The sequence below is a fragment of the Phaenicophaeus curvirostris genome, chromosome 14 (assembly GCF_032191515.1).
Source record: "Phaenicophaeus curvirostris isolate KB17595 chromosome 14, BPBGC_Pcur_1.0, whole genome shotgun sequence".
In the NCBI taxonomy this organism is placed as follows: Eukaryota; Metazoa; Chordata; class Aves; order Cuculiformes; family Cuculidae; genus Phaenicophaeus; species Phaenicophaeus curvirostris.
Genome location: NC_091405.1, coordinates 6,139,801 through 6,152,879, shown reverse-complemented (window position 1 = coordinate 6,152,879; position 13,079 = coordinate 6,139,801). Strand labels below are relative to the sequence as shown.

Here is a 13,079-nt window from a genome sequence, read left to right as displayed (position 1 = left end):
CTGTGCTTCCAGGCTGGAAAACAGGCACAGGTTTTTATAGCAGTGTTCCTCTCCCCACCCTTTTTGGGTAAATAAATTCTTGTTCATTGAATTGACTTATACAGCTACAAAGTGCATTAAAGTAAAAAAAAAAAAGCGCTTGGTGTTAATGGGTTATGACCTGTATAGGGATTTGAAAATAATTAAAGTTGTTAATGAAATGTCCATTTGTGATTACTGATCTCTTCAATATAGGTTAATCCCAGTTAGCGTACATCTTTTTATAGAAGCTATCTTCCCCAGAAAGTATTTTACTGGTACTTTACTGTGACTTTTCAGAAGGTTGTCCAGCTTTCCAATATTAGAAATGCTAAATAATGCAGGCTGAACTCATTTAAAACTGGGAACAGTTATCCCATTATTTTAGGATATGAGCCTGAAGACTTGGCAGCTATTCTGGTAGCTTCTAGCATCTTTAATTTGTGAGTTGCTGGTGTGGAGTTGTCCTTTCGAAGCGTGGGTATTGACTGCTAGGAGAAGGCATTTAATAACCTACTCTGAAAAGGTAAAATCCTTTTTCTGGTGTTTCAGTGTTGAATGGACACTACCCCCTGTCCATGGCACTTGCCATGCGAAGCATCAAACTGGTGGGTGGAAGGGAGGAGGAGGGAGGAAACCCTCTAATGTTTTTCATGAAGGAGTTTAAAGACTCAATATGCTCTCTCAGTCAGTACTACTCCACTTTCTGTTTCAAAGCACTTGTAGTATCAGTATGTCATTTCAAGAGCATTTAAAATCCTTGATATATTCTAGTCTTAGCCTCAAGAAGTCAAAGGTCTGAGAGGTTTGAAGTGCATCTACTGTGTTAAAAGCCTGTTATCTAACCTCCCCACAGCAGGTTGTTCTTCTAAAGCCTTGTTCCAGTCAAATAAGTTTTTTGTGTGTGTGTGACACAAACAGACAGAGCCTGTAGAATATAGTAGAGGTTTAATTGATATCCTCTGGAGATGGAGAATCAACTGAAAAGGCACAGATCCAAACGCGGCAGGGGGCCGGCCTGCCTGCGAGCCAATTCTCAAGCTTTGGGCAAGCTAATTTGGGCAGAGTGAAATACCAACACATTATTCATGGAAATAAGACCAATTAGCAGGCAAAGCTCATGATTCAAAGAAGCCAGCACAGGACTTGCCATTATGGTTTTCTGCTTCCCCTTGTCCTCCAGCCTGGCCTTCTTCCCATGAGGGAAAAACAGAGCTAATAAAAAGATGTTTCTTAAGGGGAAGAGGGTGGAAGGCCTGAGTTTAGTTTTCAAGGTACTAGATGCCTTAACCATCAAGGTGTTTGTTCTGAGTCTTTTTCCAGTAGGTGCTGAAGCGTTTCTTTTGTCCTCTTGTTCCAGTTTGTTTTTTTTTTTCTTTCACTCCCGCTCTGAAGCTTTTCCACTCCTGCTGTCAAGCAACCTGCTCCCACAACATCAGAGAGATGCTGTTGCACTCAGTTTCTGTTCTGCCCCTCTCTATCGTGTCTTCATATCCCTTAAATCCCAAGGACTGCAAGATGCTTTCTGCTCCCACACCGCGCCGCAGTTGTATTTTGGTGGTGTTTCTCCAGCTCAGTCTCCTGCCTCGTTATTCACCGCATCTACTGGCCAAGCCATTTGGAATGCTGACAAAATGTCTGCCCAGACTTCTGCTGAGGAATGTGCATATGCAGATGAGGGTGATGAATAATGCATCTTTCGATACGCACGGTTTGGTGTGCAAGTGAGGCTGAATGCTCGGCTGAGTACAAATGAAGGAGGGCTCCAAGTGAAGGAGGGCTCCTTTGGAAAAGCAGCAGCAGCGTTAGGCTAAAGGGCTTAAAAGATAAAAATGTGATGGCAGTGCAGCGTAGCTGCATCTTTCACAAATGGATGAAATTCAGAATAAATATGAATGAAGAATGTTTTGGAAAGGCCTAAATTCAGGGCAGGAAGAAGCAAATAAAAATAGCGCAAATCATTTAAGCAATATCAGAGCAGAGATGCAGAGAGATGTGTGTGTGTACTTCCGCTTCTGCAGCCCTTTATGCATCACCCACTTTTCTAGTTTCTTTTGCCGCTCCAGTTAAACTTAAGAACCTGACCTGAAAGACAATTCTTCTCCCATGCACGTAGCTGCTGTTTTTAACACATCTTTCATAATCTTTTCCTTGCTTGAAAACTTGCTTAGTTCTGGCTTGCCACTAAAAGCTATCCTCCTCCTTCCCCAAATCCCCGCCTCAGCCTGTAGGGATGGCTCTGCAGACGCTGGTTACCAGCTACAGAAGGATTGTCTGTGCAGCTCTCCATGTCTGCAGTCCAGGGGATGGAGTGGAAGTGGCCTTCTCCATATGGACTGGCTGCTTTAGTTTTCCTTTTGAAACCTCCTTTTAGTGCAGCTGTAAGATAGTTCAGTGAATTAGTGCTTTTTTAAGTTTAATAATTCAAAGGTGAAGTCAGAATGCAAGGATGGGATGGAAATAATAGGAAATTGTGGCTGCCTCATCCCTGGAGGTGTTCAGGGCCAGGTTGGATGGGGCCTTGAGCAGTCTGGTCTAGTGGGAGATGTCCCTGCCCATGGCAGGGGGTTGGAACTGGATGGGTTTTGAGGTCCCTTCCAACCCAAGCCATTCTATGAATTAAGCTTGCTTCCATGGCTCTTGGCATAGGAAAGGAAAGCATAAGAAAAGGGAGAGTAGTTCTGGAGTTCCTGGATTTTTTTCCTGCTGAAGTGCGAAGTTGGTAGTGGGCATTTAAAGAGTTGGATTTCAGTATAGCAGTTCTCATCTGTGGCAACTTGTTAACAAGTGATCCTCAAGGCATAATGGTTGAGGTGAAATTAAAGTTGGAGAAATGAAAGAAAACCAAACGCTGGAGCAGTTATTTCTTAGTTTCAGGCGTGTGCTTTTGAATTCAGATCCTTACCTGTGGGTTTAACCCATCGGTCACACACCGCTCTCTGGAGCAGCAGCCACGTGGATGCTCTTCGTGCTGTAAAGCGGCAGCAGGAGAAAAAGGAACCGGATTCACAAAAGAAAGCCCCACTCCTTATGTTTCTGGTGTTTAGGCACTGGTTGAAAAGTGACACGAAGTCACAATGTACCCTTCTTCACTTGCTTTAGAAGATGAAACCTCATCAGTAATTAATGACAACGTCCATAATTTAGCGTTACTTTAAATAACTCTGCAATTTATCTGGCACAGCATAGAGGGAAGGCTGCAAAGGCTCTTTCTGCCTTCGTGTCTGTTTCCCAGGAAACCTGCTTTAACAGCTTCTTTGTTCTTTAGAACAAAGAATTTGTCGTTTTTTAGGTGCCTTTAAAGGAGTTTGTGTCAGATGATTTGGCACTGAAAGAAAAATGCAAATGCTTCTGAATATCAGTATCCATTATGAGTGACTGCAAAGAGTATTTTTAGTGTAAGATCAGCTGCAAAAAGAAAAAGTGGGATTTCTTTGGGATTTTTGGTAAGGCATTTTTATACTGCCTGAGGTCTAAATGCACCTGCCTGGTTTTATAATCAGGTTGGACATGATTTAAATTGCACCATTACTGAGAAATTAAAGCAGTGATAAATGGATTCCAGCATTTTAAATGATTGTCCAGGTTCATCTTTGATACCTTCATTCATTTATATTTCACTGTGTTGGGGACAAATGCAACTGTATGTTTTTTATTCTCTAATCAACTGTTGTGAGCAGCAGTCATCATAAATATCAGACTTCTTACAGTTTCTCCATAGAGGTCAATGCGCTTATCTTCATGTATAAATTCGTTGCTTCCTCAGAACAGCTTCTTGGCCATTGTAATTGTGTCACTTTACTGGTCTTCAAATGTATAATTGTGAAGGCTTTCCTGCTCCCAGCTCCTGGCCAAGGGCACTGGATAGCTGTTGTCTTTGCAAGACGTACGCTATGAGCGTAAGGGAGATCTGTCACCGTAGAAAATAACCTGAGGTTAAACTTAAATCAAATTAAAGTGAAAACCCTTTGGGAATGACTGAGACTGATCAGTAGCATGGCTGGAAGTTCGCGTGTTTGTATTATTTCATTTTAAAGTTGGAATACAGTTCCCAAAAAAGTGAGATTCTTTTGAAGACCCTGTCAGCATTTTGTCCTCATTTGAAACAAGGAAATGCATGATGACACCAGCTGAAGAAAAGCTGCCCTTTCCTGGCATCTTGTCTTAAAATCCATGCAAGCCAGGTCATGGCAGGAGCATTGGTTGTGTCAAGAGCATCAGTCCTGCCTGCTGTGGCCTGAGAGATGTCAGCAAAGCTGAACTCTGAAGCTGATGAAACCAAAAGTGAATGTTTTTTCCATTATATTTGCACTTTGTCTGTACAGGCAGTAGGTTGGTCACATTGAACTGAACTCTTCCAGGAAGGCCTGGAACATGTCCTTAAGCAGTACTCGAAGGTGATCCTATCTACACAAGAAAGTACTGATTTTCTGGGTAACCAATGTAAGAGGCAGCAAAGCTGATTGCTAGTATTGTCAAGGTGCACTATAACAGCTAACGAGGAGGTGCAGTAACCAACTTTGACAGTAAAAAGCTTAACTTTAAAGCTCTGCAGGCATACTTGCTCTTTCTTGGAAAAAAGTTCCTGATTCCAGTTTATAGGAATATAGGTGGGCTTGAGTTATCTGGGACAAACTAAGGCACAGCCACGCCCCTTCTCAGTGTTTGCTTACAGCCACTTTCAATATTTATCTTACGTGCTTTGCATCCCCTCTCCTGGTGGAAGCAAACACACATCTTAGCTCTTCCTAACTACCTAGGCTGGACACCTGGAGAAAGTTGAGCAAGGTGTGTGCAGAGGGGTGATGCCTGTTGCCAGAACAGCTATGTACCTGGGAGACCCAAATGAGCTTTTGGGTTCAAAGTCTGAAATTCAAAGGCTGTTGCTTCAGTTGCAGACCTGAAAAGGTGCTTGCTTTTCTGAAAGCTTGTCTGTTCCTCTTTGCTTGCTCCAACTGTGTCAGTTGACTTCATAATAAATATTGCGCTTCTATACTGAGCTCATCTTGCTTTCATCTTCAGACCATCGTGGCTGTAGCTCTGCTTATGAAGTGGCTGATATTAAAGTACTGCTTACCTCAAAGGGAACTGTCTTAAAAATGATTGCACTTTATTTTTCAAACCCAATGCTTATGCTGAAATTAAGGAAGCAGGAAACATGGGAGTGTATTAAATGCTTAATTAGCAGTGCTCTTTCCCTGAGAGTGGTGAACATTCATGTTTGGTAGCAACTATACTGAAAACATAGCTGTGATTTTTAGTGAACGTTTAGAAGGATGGCTTTGTGCAGCACTAGCATATTATGTCAATAATGTATTTCAAGTTTTATAAAACATCTACTGTCCCTCTACAATGAAAATATCTGAATCCTTGCATTGTCTCCATGGGCAGGAAGATGGTTTCTTGAGGTCGGTATATTGCCAGCAGCCTCCTTCCTCCTACAGCTGACCAGCAATGGGGTACTTTTTGTTAGATAATTGAATGTCGCAGCCACATTTTTTATCTGTTTTATTTCACTAGGACAAAACTGGAGTGTCAGCCTTGCTATACTGGATCCACTGAGCTGGTCCATTGGTTTCTGTATCCTTGCTGTGGTGGAGATTCAGACTAGATGCTTTGCAGTGAGGCACTAACATGACCATAAGCAACCTTCCAAGGCAAAAAAAAAAAAAAAAAAAGGAAGGAATTCAAATTATAAGATGTTGTTGAAAGACGCTGATGTCCTGATTCTAGGGAGCTAATGGCTGGTTTGTGCACTGAATAGGGAGGATTTCTGTCACTTTAGAAAGTTTAAGCTATGGCTTGGGAAGATAATAGGGTGTTGCAGGGAGCCTATGCGTTTTACTCTCTGTAGAGTTAAAACCCCTGTTCTTAGTTCTGTTGGGAACAAGGTTTTGCTTTTCTTTAGAAGCAGATATTTTGGTAAAATGTGTTGAAGTAACTATATCTTACACCTGCTTATGTGCTTCTTCTTAAACAGCCCAGCTACGCTGGCGAGTCAGGCCCTCCAGGTCGCAGCTCTTTGGACAGTGTGGAAATGGCATATGCACGGCAGGTGAGTGGAAGTGAAAAAACATCATTAAACATTGTTTTTTACAGAGAGAGAGAGGGGTGGGGAAGATAAAGAGAGTGTAGCGTGTGCAAGAAGGTACGGTAGGTAAAACATGAAAACATCTGCCTAGAGTTAAAATGTAATTGGAAAATACAGATGTCTAGCCTGACATTTTAGAAGTGTACTCACCTGTCTGCTGTAGGGTTTTTATTGTCAAAAGGTGATCCTGAACATCATATCTGACTGTAGAAATCCTTTATCTCATACAGTAAACTGAAACTCTCTTAACCTTTCAAGAAAACAAGTTCTTTAGAATTCCTGTCAATGCGTAATTGTAGGCAAATGAAGACTACGTTTCCTTTATTCTCACAAGTGGAAGATGGCTTTTCTGCTGTGTGCGTGCAGGAAAAAAGACGCACTGAAGTCTTAATCTTGATGTTTGTCAAATTATATCCTGTTTTAAAGGCATTGCTTATGAGCAGCTTTAGTGCATCAGCTGTAAATTAACGTGTTTGGTGGCATTAGACTCCCTCTGAAAGTGTTCAGGGAAAACGGATAACCCTTTGCATAACCAATTTGTTCCCGTTGTTCGAGATGATCTGTTTAACAGCATTATTGGAAACAAAATGAAAGAGAAGGACTTGGTTTTTCAAATTGGAATATGTGAATTGACACAGACAAAGCGTTGCCTAATCTGCGCACAATTACTGTTGTTGCGTGCGTTGGATCGGTCTGTGCTGAGTCGGGTAGCAGCGCGTACATCTGTGTTTCCGTGTCTGCCTTCAGTTACCGTAATAGTAAAGAAATGAGTCACAAAACAAGGTGCACAGCAGTGTTGAAGTGTACATTTGATTTAGCGGCTGTTAATGTACATTAATTTGTTCCATCTCTGCTGTAATATCCCTGTATTAAGAATCTTCCTTGTAGCATAATTATATCCATACTTCGTGGCTGACGGCGTTGCTCCCTAATGTTTTGTGGATGTGGAAAGCTAAACCCATCTTACAATGCTGGAATCGGGAGTAGCAGAAGAGCCGCAGTGCTTCCCCGTGGGTGGGCAGGTGGGTTCCTGTCAGGCTTACAAGCTGCCTGCAGGCTGTGTGGGATGTGCCGTGGAAATGGGGAGTTTGTGGCCGGGCTTCTGCTACCAAAACCCTTGGTGCAGCTGCCCTGCGTGAGTGCAAAAATACCTGGTTTCAGCGCTGGATGGAGGGCTGCTACGGATTTCAGTGGGTAGTGAAGAGTCCTGAAGATCAGGCAGTCCGTGCTGTTTCAGTTTATCAGCCATGAAGTGGGCTTTAATTACACTGAAACAATTAACTGTCCTTCATGGATAGTTCAGACTGTTTCACAGAAATGCAGTGAAGTCCATGTACGTTATTTTATTGATGCTTGGTGCTGATTTGTGATCATGAGCTTAGCATCTCGTTTTCGTGCTGGGCATGTTGCAGAAGTAGTACATGCAAGAAAAAGGGACTTGAGCTACAATGGTGCTGCCTTTCTAGCATCAGGAATGATTAATTTCAGAGGGAACTGGAGGGTCTTTAAGCTGAGAAGAGAATAAGCAATAGCAGAAGTAACTAATTTAAGATCAAGATTGAAATCAAAATGTGTTTGTGTGTGTGTATATGTTTAAGGCCAGGTTTTGAGGGCCAGGTTTCTGTTCTCATTTCCCTGAACACTGCCACAACCCAGCAAAAATCTGTTTCTTTTCTGTAGGAAGCTGCCACGTGGGAGAATATCACAGCCATCCAGTTGTCAGGTCTCTTCTCAATCTTTGTCCTCAACCAATTAGCTGCAATTAGTCTAACTAGGCGTTCAGCAGATCCCCGGAACAGCTGGATTGCTGCCCGCCTTCAGGCTGGCCTGGGGCTTTGGTGTGGTAGAAGCAAAGTGGGTGCTAATGCCTGTTCCTCTCCAGCTGGATGAGAAGCAGAAAGAAGCAGAAGGGAGTTGCTGGGGGCATTCTGCTTTTGAAACTTCATTCACGTTTTGCTGCCGTGGCTGGGGAGGGGGAAGGAGTGTTATAGATATTGTTAAACTTGCTTACTTTTTCAATATGTTTCAGATTTATATTTATAATGAGAAGATAGTGAATGGACATCTGCAGCCTAACCTGGTGGACCTTTGCGCTGCTGTTGCAGAACTGGATGATAAGGTACTGCCAGGGAGTTAACATAAGGAAATGTATTTAATCTGTTTTCAGCTGTGATTAACAGCCTGCTGACATTGGTGGAAAAATACTGATATTGCCAGAAAAAAAATGCGTGGCTCCACAGAAAATACAGAGCCAATACTGGAATCTTCTCTAGTACAGCAGAGCCCACCTGTGATGAACTCGGTCATGGTGCAAATGAGAAAGAAAAGAACCTGGTTTCACTGTGGCATCTCGGCATGAGTGTTGTGGAAAAAAAATGCTTTTCATTTTAAATGGGTTCTGTTGTGTTTGATTTTCAAAATGCGGTCTCTTAAATATCCTTTCAATATGTTTAGCTGCAGGTAAAGGGTCTTCAGTCAGACCCTGCTAGAGCTGAAGCAGGCTCCCATCACAAAGCGTAAAGCCTCTAGAATTGACTTTTGACCAGTGATCTGTCTGCTTTTCGGTTTTTTTCTATTCCTTTAATTGTGTCGCTTTGATCCACCCCAAAAAAAAACAAATCTACAAACCTGGCCCCCTTTGAGGAATGCTTGGAGGAGAACACTGCAGGGGAGTTAAGCCATGAAAAACTTGGCAAATGGGGAGAGCAAAAAGCTGTTCAGAAGCCGAGCAGCAGATGCTTCAGTCAGATCTGAATTACAGGTGTACATCTTCGCTTTGAGCAACTCTGTTTGTCTTGCTAGGGACAGCATGGTGAGTTTGAATGTTCTTGCTATGAAGTGCCAAGATCAAACGCCTGCCCGTGCTGGAGCCAACAGTGCTGCTGCTTCTCCGTATTCTGCTGTTTCAGCAGGGATACTCTAGTCCTGGAGATACTGATACAATCTCGTCCTTATGAATGAACAGGTCTGGATGGTTTTCAGCACTTTTTTCAGACCTGAGTCTTGTCCCAAGTGATCAGTGTCCTTTAGATATTCCTCATCACAGCCCATTGCACAGATTTCCAACAGCAGCCAGAGCAGTTGCTTACATGCAAAGCTGATGATTGGTCTTTGAGTGAGATGTAAAAGCTGGAACTGGGGAAGGAGTCTGAGCGCTGAGTACCCAGCCTAGTTTTGGAAATCGTTGCTGGTCCTGGGTGACAACTGTAGGTACAATATTTACAGCCATCTTCTCATCCAAGAATTATGCGGAGAAGCCTGGGAAATTTGAATTCTGCAGGACAGAAGTTGCTGACCTTCATGACTGCATCAAATATTTCCATTACAAATCTAAACAGACATTGCTCTTGTGGTTTTATGCTTTTCTTAAGCATCAAAACTCCATGTAATTCAAAACAGTGTTGCTTGTTCATCTCTGTACTAATCGCTATTGTGTGGAATGGCTTGTTTATAGAACATCTCTGAGATGTGGGCCATGGTGAAACAAATGACTGATGTTACCCTGGTTCCTGCTAGCGATGTCTTGAAAGTGCGAACCAGCATGGAGGTGCGTATGGAGTTCGTGAGGCAGGCTCTGCACTACCTAGAACAAAGGTAAGGTGCTTGCTCTGGGTAGCATGGTTTAATAGAATTCCTTAATAATAAGCCAGAATGACTTTGTGATGCAGAAAAAAGTACTAGCAACTCAGGTACCTCTTCCTGCTCACAGAAGTGTCTGTTGCCTGTCTTTTCTGTTCTGCAGGGCTTAAAGCAGCCACTTGAATATAAAACTGTTTTAGTTAAAAAGGCCTTGAATCCATGGGGAGGCTGTTTGGAAGATTCTTTCTTTTGTGTTGCCTTTAAATATTCTTTATCTGTCATAGTGCTATGTGAAGATTTTTCACTTGTGGAAAGAGATCTATTTCCCTTCTGCCAAAAAATAAATCCCCTTTTCTGTACTCCCTTTCTGAATGCTGGTCGCTGTCAGGAGAAGCAAGGGCAGCTGTGGGGAGAGATCTGGTGCAGTGAGTCCAGCTCTGATCATGTGCCATTCCTACTCTGAAAGGTTTTCATATAATTTGAAGAGGCTGAAGCAGAGACATGTAGCGATGATGTATCAGACTGTGAAAAGTGATGTACTGTCTGTATCAGGAAGTATCAAGGGGAGCCTAGGCTCCTTGTCCAGGAAAATGCTTCAGAGAATTGCAGGCTATGAAACAGCCCAAAGCCGAATCCCTGGATGGCCGTATTACCTTTTAACTTCTGATCATCTGAGGGGTGGAGCACCACTGCTGTGAGGACAGGCTGGGAGGGTTGGAGTTGTTCAGCCTGGAGAAGAAAATGTTCTGGGGAGACCTTATAGTGGCCTTTTAATACCTGGAAGAGCCTACAGGAAATCTGGGGAGGGACTTTTTACAAGGGCATGTAGAGATAGGACAAGGGGGAATGGCTTTAAATTGGAAGGCGGAAGCTTTAGATTAGTCATTAGGAAGAAAGTCTTCACTATGAGGGTGGTGAGGCATTGGTACAGGCTGCATAGAGAAGTCGTGGTTGCCCCATCCTTGGAAGGGCTCGAGGCCTGGTTGTTTGGAGTTTTGAGCAACCTGATCCAGTGGGACACGTCTCTGCCCATGGCAGGGGTGTGGAACTAGGTGATCTTCAAGGTCCCTTCCCATCCAAACCATTCTATGATTAACTGCACATGTGGATATTGCAGTGCCTCTTATCTAGCAGCTGCCCATGTAATGCAGCAGTAGAAAGCCAACGATAGCTGCAGTGTTGTGCAGGGGCATTTGTTAGAGATGCAGAGCTGCGTCTGAGCTCTGAGTGCTGTGCTCCGATGCAGCCCACTGGGAAGAGATGCTTTCAGCTCCTGGCACTGCATCTTCTTGGCCCCTGACAGCTGGTTGCCACACCTCATCAGCACTTATTGTCACCCAGGGGTGGTGGCAGCAGCATGTTTGCCCATGCACGGATGAACTGACACATCAGAAGGATCTTCTGTTTCCAGTTCTTCTGTCTCAGCAGTGTGCAATGAGCCAGTGACTCTCAACCTGAGTGGCCAAATATCTAACTTCCTAAATTTTCACAGTGCCGTTGCCTGGTAACTGAAATTAGGAATTAGTTATGTATAGTTGCCCCCCAGCCCTCCCAGTTGTAGAAATTAAGCCCTTCAGACTTGTTTTTTTTTAAAAACAAACAAACAAACCTGTGCCTGGCTTTGTAGCTTTTTTTTGCTAGCAAGAATTAGAATCAGAGACTAGGATCATAGAACGGTTTGGGTTGGAAAGGACCTTAAAGCCCATCCAGTCCCAACTCCCCTGGCACAGGCAGGAACATCTTCCACTGGATCACGTTGCTCAAGTTCCCATCCAGCCTGGCCTTAAATGTCTGATACTGGGGTGGTTCCATGCCTCACCAGCCCCTCACATGTACGAGGAGGAGATGTAGTGCTGCTCACAGCTGTTCTTGTATCAGTTCCCTTGGAGCAACTGTGATCTTGCACCCTGAGGAGCGTGTGCTTAACTCAGCCATAATGTTCGTTCTCAAGCCATGCTGATATTTGCCTGTGTTTAGCAGAGCCTTTCAGTTTTACCGTCTGGTGGTGCACGAGTCTGTTGTGTACTGCAGAGGGGAAAAAAGAACGTTGTGTAGTTTATTGCTGCTGCTTATGTCTGTTTTCCTTCAGTGTACAGACCTCCCAAACTACTGCTTCTAGACGTGAATATTTGTTAAATTGAATTGTTAAATTGACCTGCCTTGAGTAAAGGCTTTGATGGGTTAGTTTAAAAGGTGTTCTCAAAACTGCCTTTATCAGTTGTTTTTATCAACATTCCTTTTTTCTCTGTAATTTCCTTCTGGTAAGTCTATGGTCTAAAGTTTGTATTTGTCCGTAGGGTAGGGAGGAGAGACAAACATACCTCTGGTGTTTTAACTGTTCTTTTGTAACAGGATTGAGAGTTAAAGCACTGGGATGGAAAGGCTTTTTGCCAGTTGTGTAATTGAGTTTAACTTAGTACTAAGAGAAAGTAATGAAAGGAGCCTCATAATAGAGTTGAACCTGGAGCAGTTTGCTACAGACTCGAAGCATGGTTCCTCTTGAGACTATTGAATACAAGAATCTTCCTAAATCGACAGAAGTTTTTTGCCTAATTTTGTTGTAATGGTAATGTTTGAACATCAAGGTAATTTGCTTTAAATTGCTAGTTAGGTTGGATCTGAAAGGCAGCGCATGTTTTTGTAGTGAGTATATTTCAGTCTGTTCATGTGTTTGTTTTGCTTGTGTTGTTTTTCAGTTACAAAAATTACACCTTTGTGACAGTCTTTGGCAACCTGCACCAGGCTCAGCTGGGAGGAGTCCCAGGGACCTACCAGCTAGTCCACAGCTTCTTGAACATCAAACTCCCTGCGCCTGTCCCTGGTCTCCAGGTATGTGCATCATTTTCAGCGACTGAGCTAAAATAATAACACGAATCTCTTTGTTCCAGCACAGCCAGACAACTGGAGCAGCCTCCAGTGGTTTTTCTATTCCTTAAACTGCTTTTAGGGCAGCGGGCTCTTATTCCTTCTCTTGAATTTTTCATTAGGGAAATGGAAGATAGTAGAGAATCACTTTGAGTTCAGAGCTCATTCCAAAGCATGGTAGTGCTTAGTAGCTTGAGTTCTAAATCTAGAAATCATGGTCTCTTCTGGAGGTCCGTTTAGAGATCAATAAGCAGATATTAAAATAGGTTATGATATAAACTCCCTGTTCTGCTTTTTTTTTTTTTTTTTCACTTATAAGAAGGTGATGCCAGTTGTGGCCTAAATATGTAACAGATCAATCTGAATTGTAGCCTGAACCTTTTATTTAGGATTCTGGATAAAATCCTGCTCACCTACACGTAGTAGAAAGTGCATAGCTGTGCACCTACAAAATTACCAGATAAATAGACAGGCTGGGTTAAAAAAGTTAAAAGTTAAATGAAATAATAACAAATTCATCATAGAG

At 42.9% G+C, this 13,079-nt stretch overlaps 2 protein-coding genes across 3 annotated transcripts in view; one reads left to right on the top strand and one right to left on the bottom strand.

Moving 5' to 3' along the window:
• The window catches only part of AMFR (autocrine motility factor receptor), a 414,702-nt gene that overhangs the window by 153,600 nt on the left and 248,023 nt on the right, over positions 1–13,079 (bottom strand). The window lies entirely within an intron of this gene.
• Positions 1–13,079, top strand: part of NUP93 (nucleoporin 93) — a 74,692-nt gene that overhangs the window by 47,052 nt on the left and 14,561 nt on the right. For both annotated transcript variants that reach the window (XM_069868680.1, XM_069868681.1), the window contains 4 exons: positions 5,999–6,073; positions 8,139–8,228; positions 9,564–9,703; positions 12,385–12,517. In XM_069868680.1, the coding sequence (XP_069724781.1) occupies positions 5,999–6,073; positions 8,139–8,228; positions 9,564–9,703; positions 12,385–12,517 (438 nt within the window). The remainder of the gene's footprint in view (positions 1–5,998; positions 6,074–8,138; positions 8,229–9,563; positions 9,704–12,384; positions 12,518–13,079) is intronic.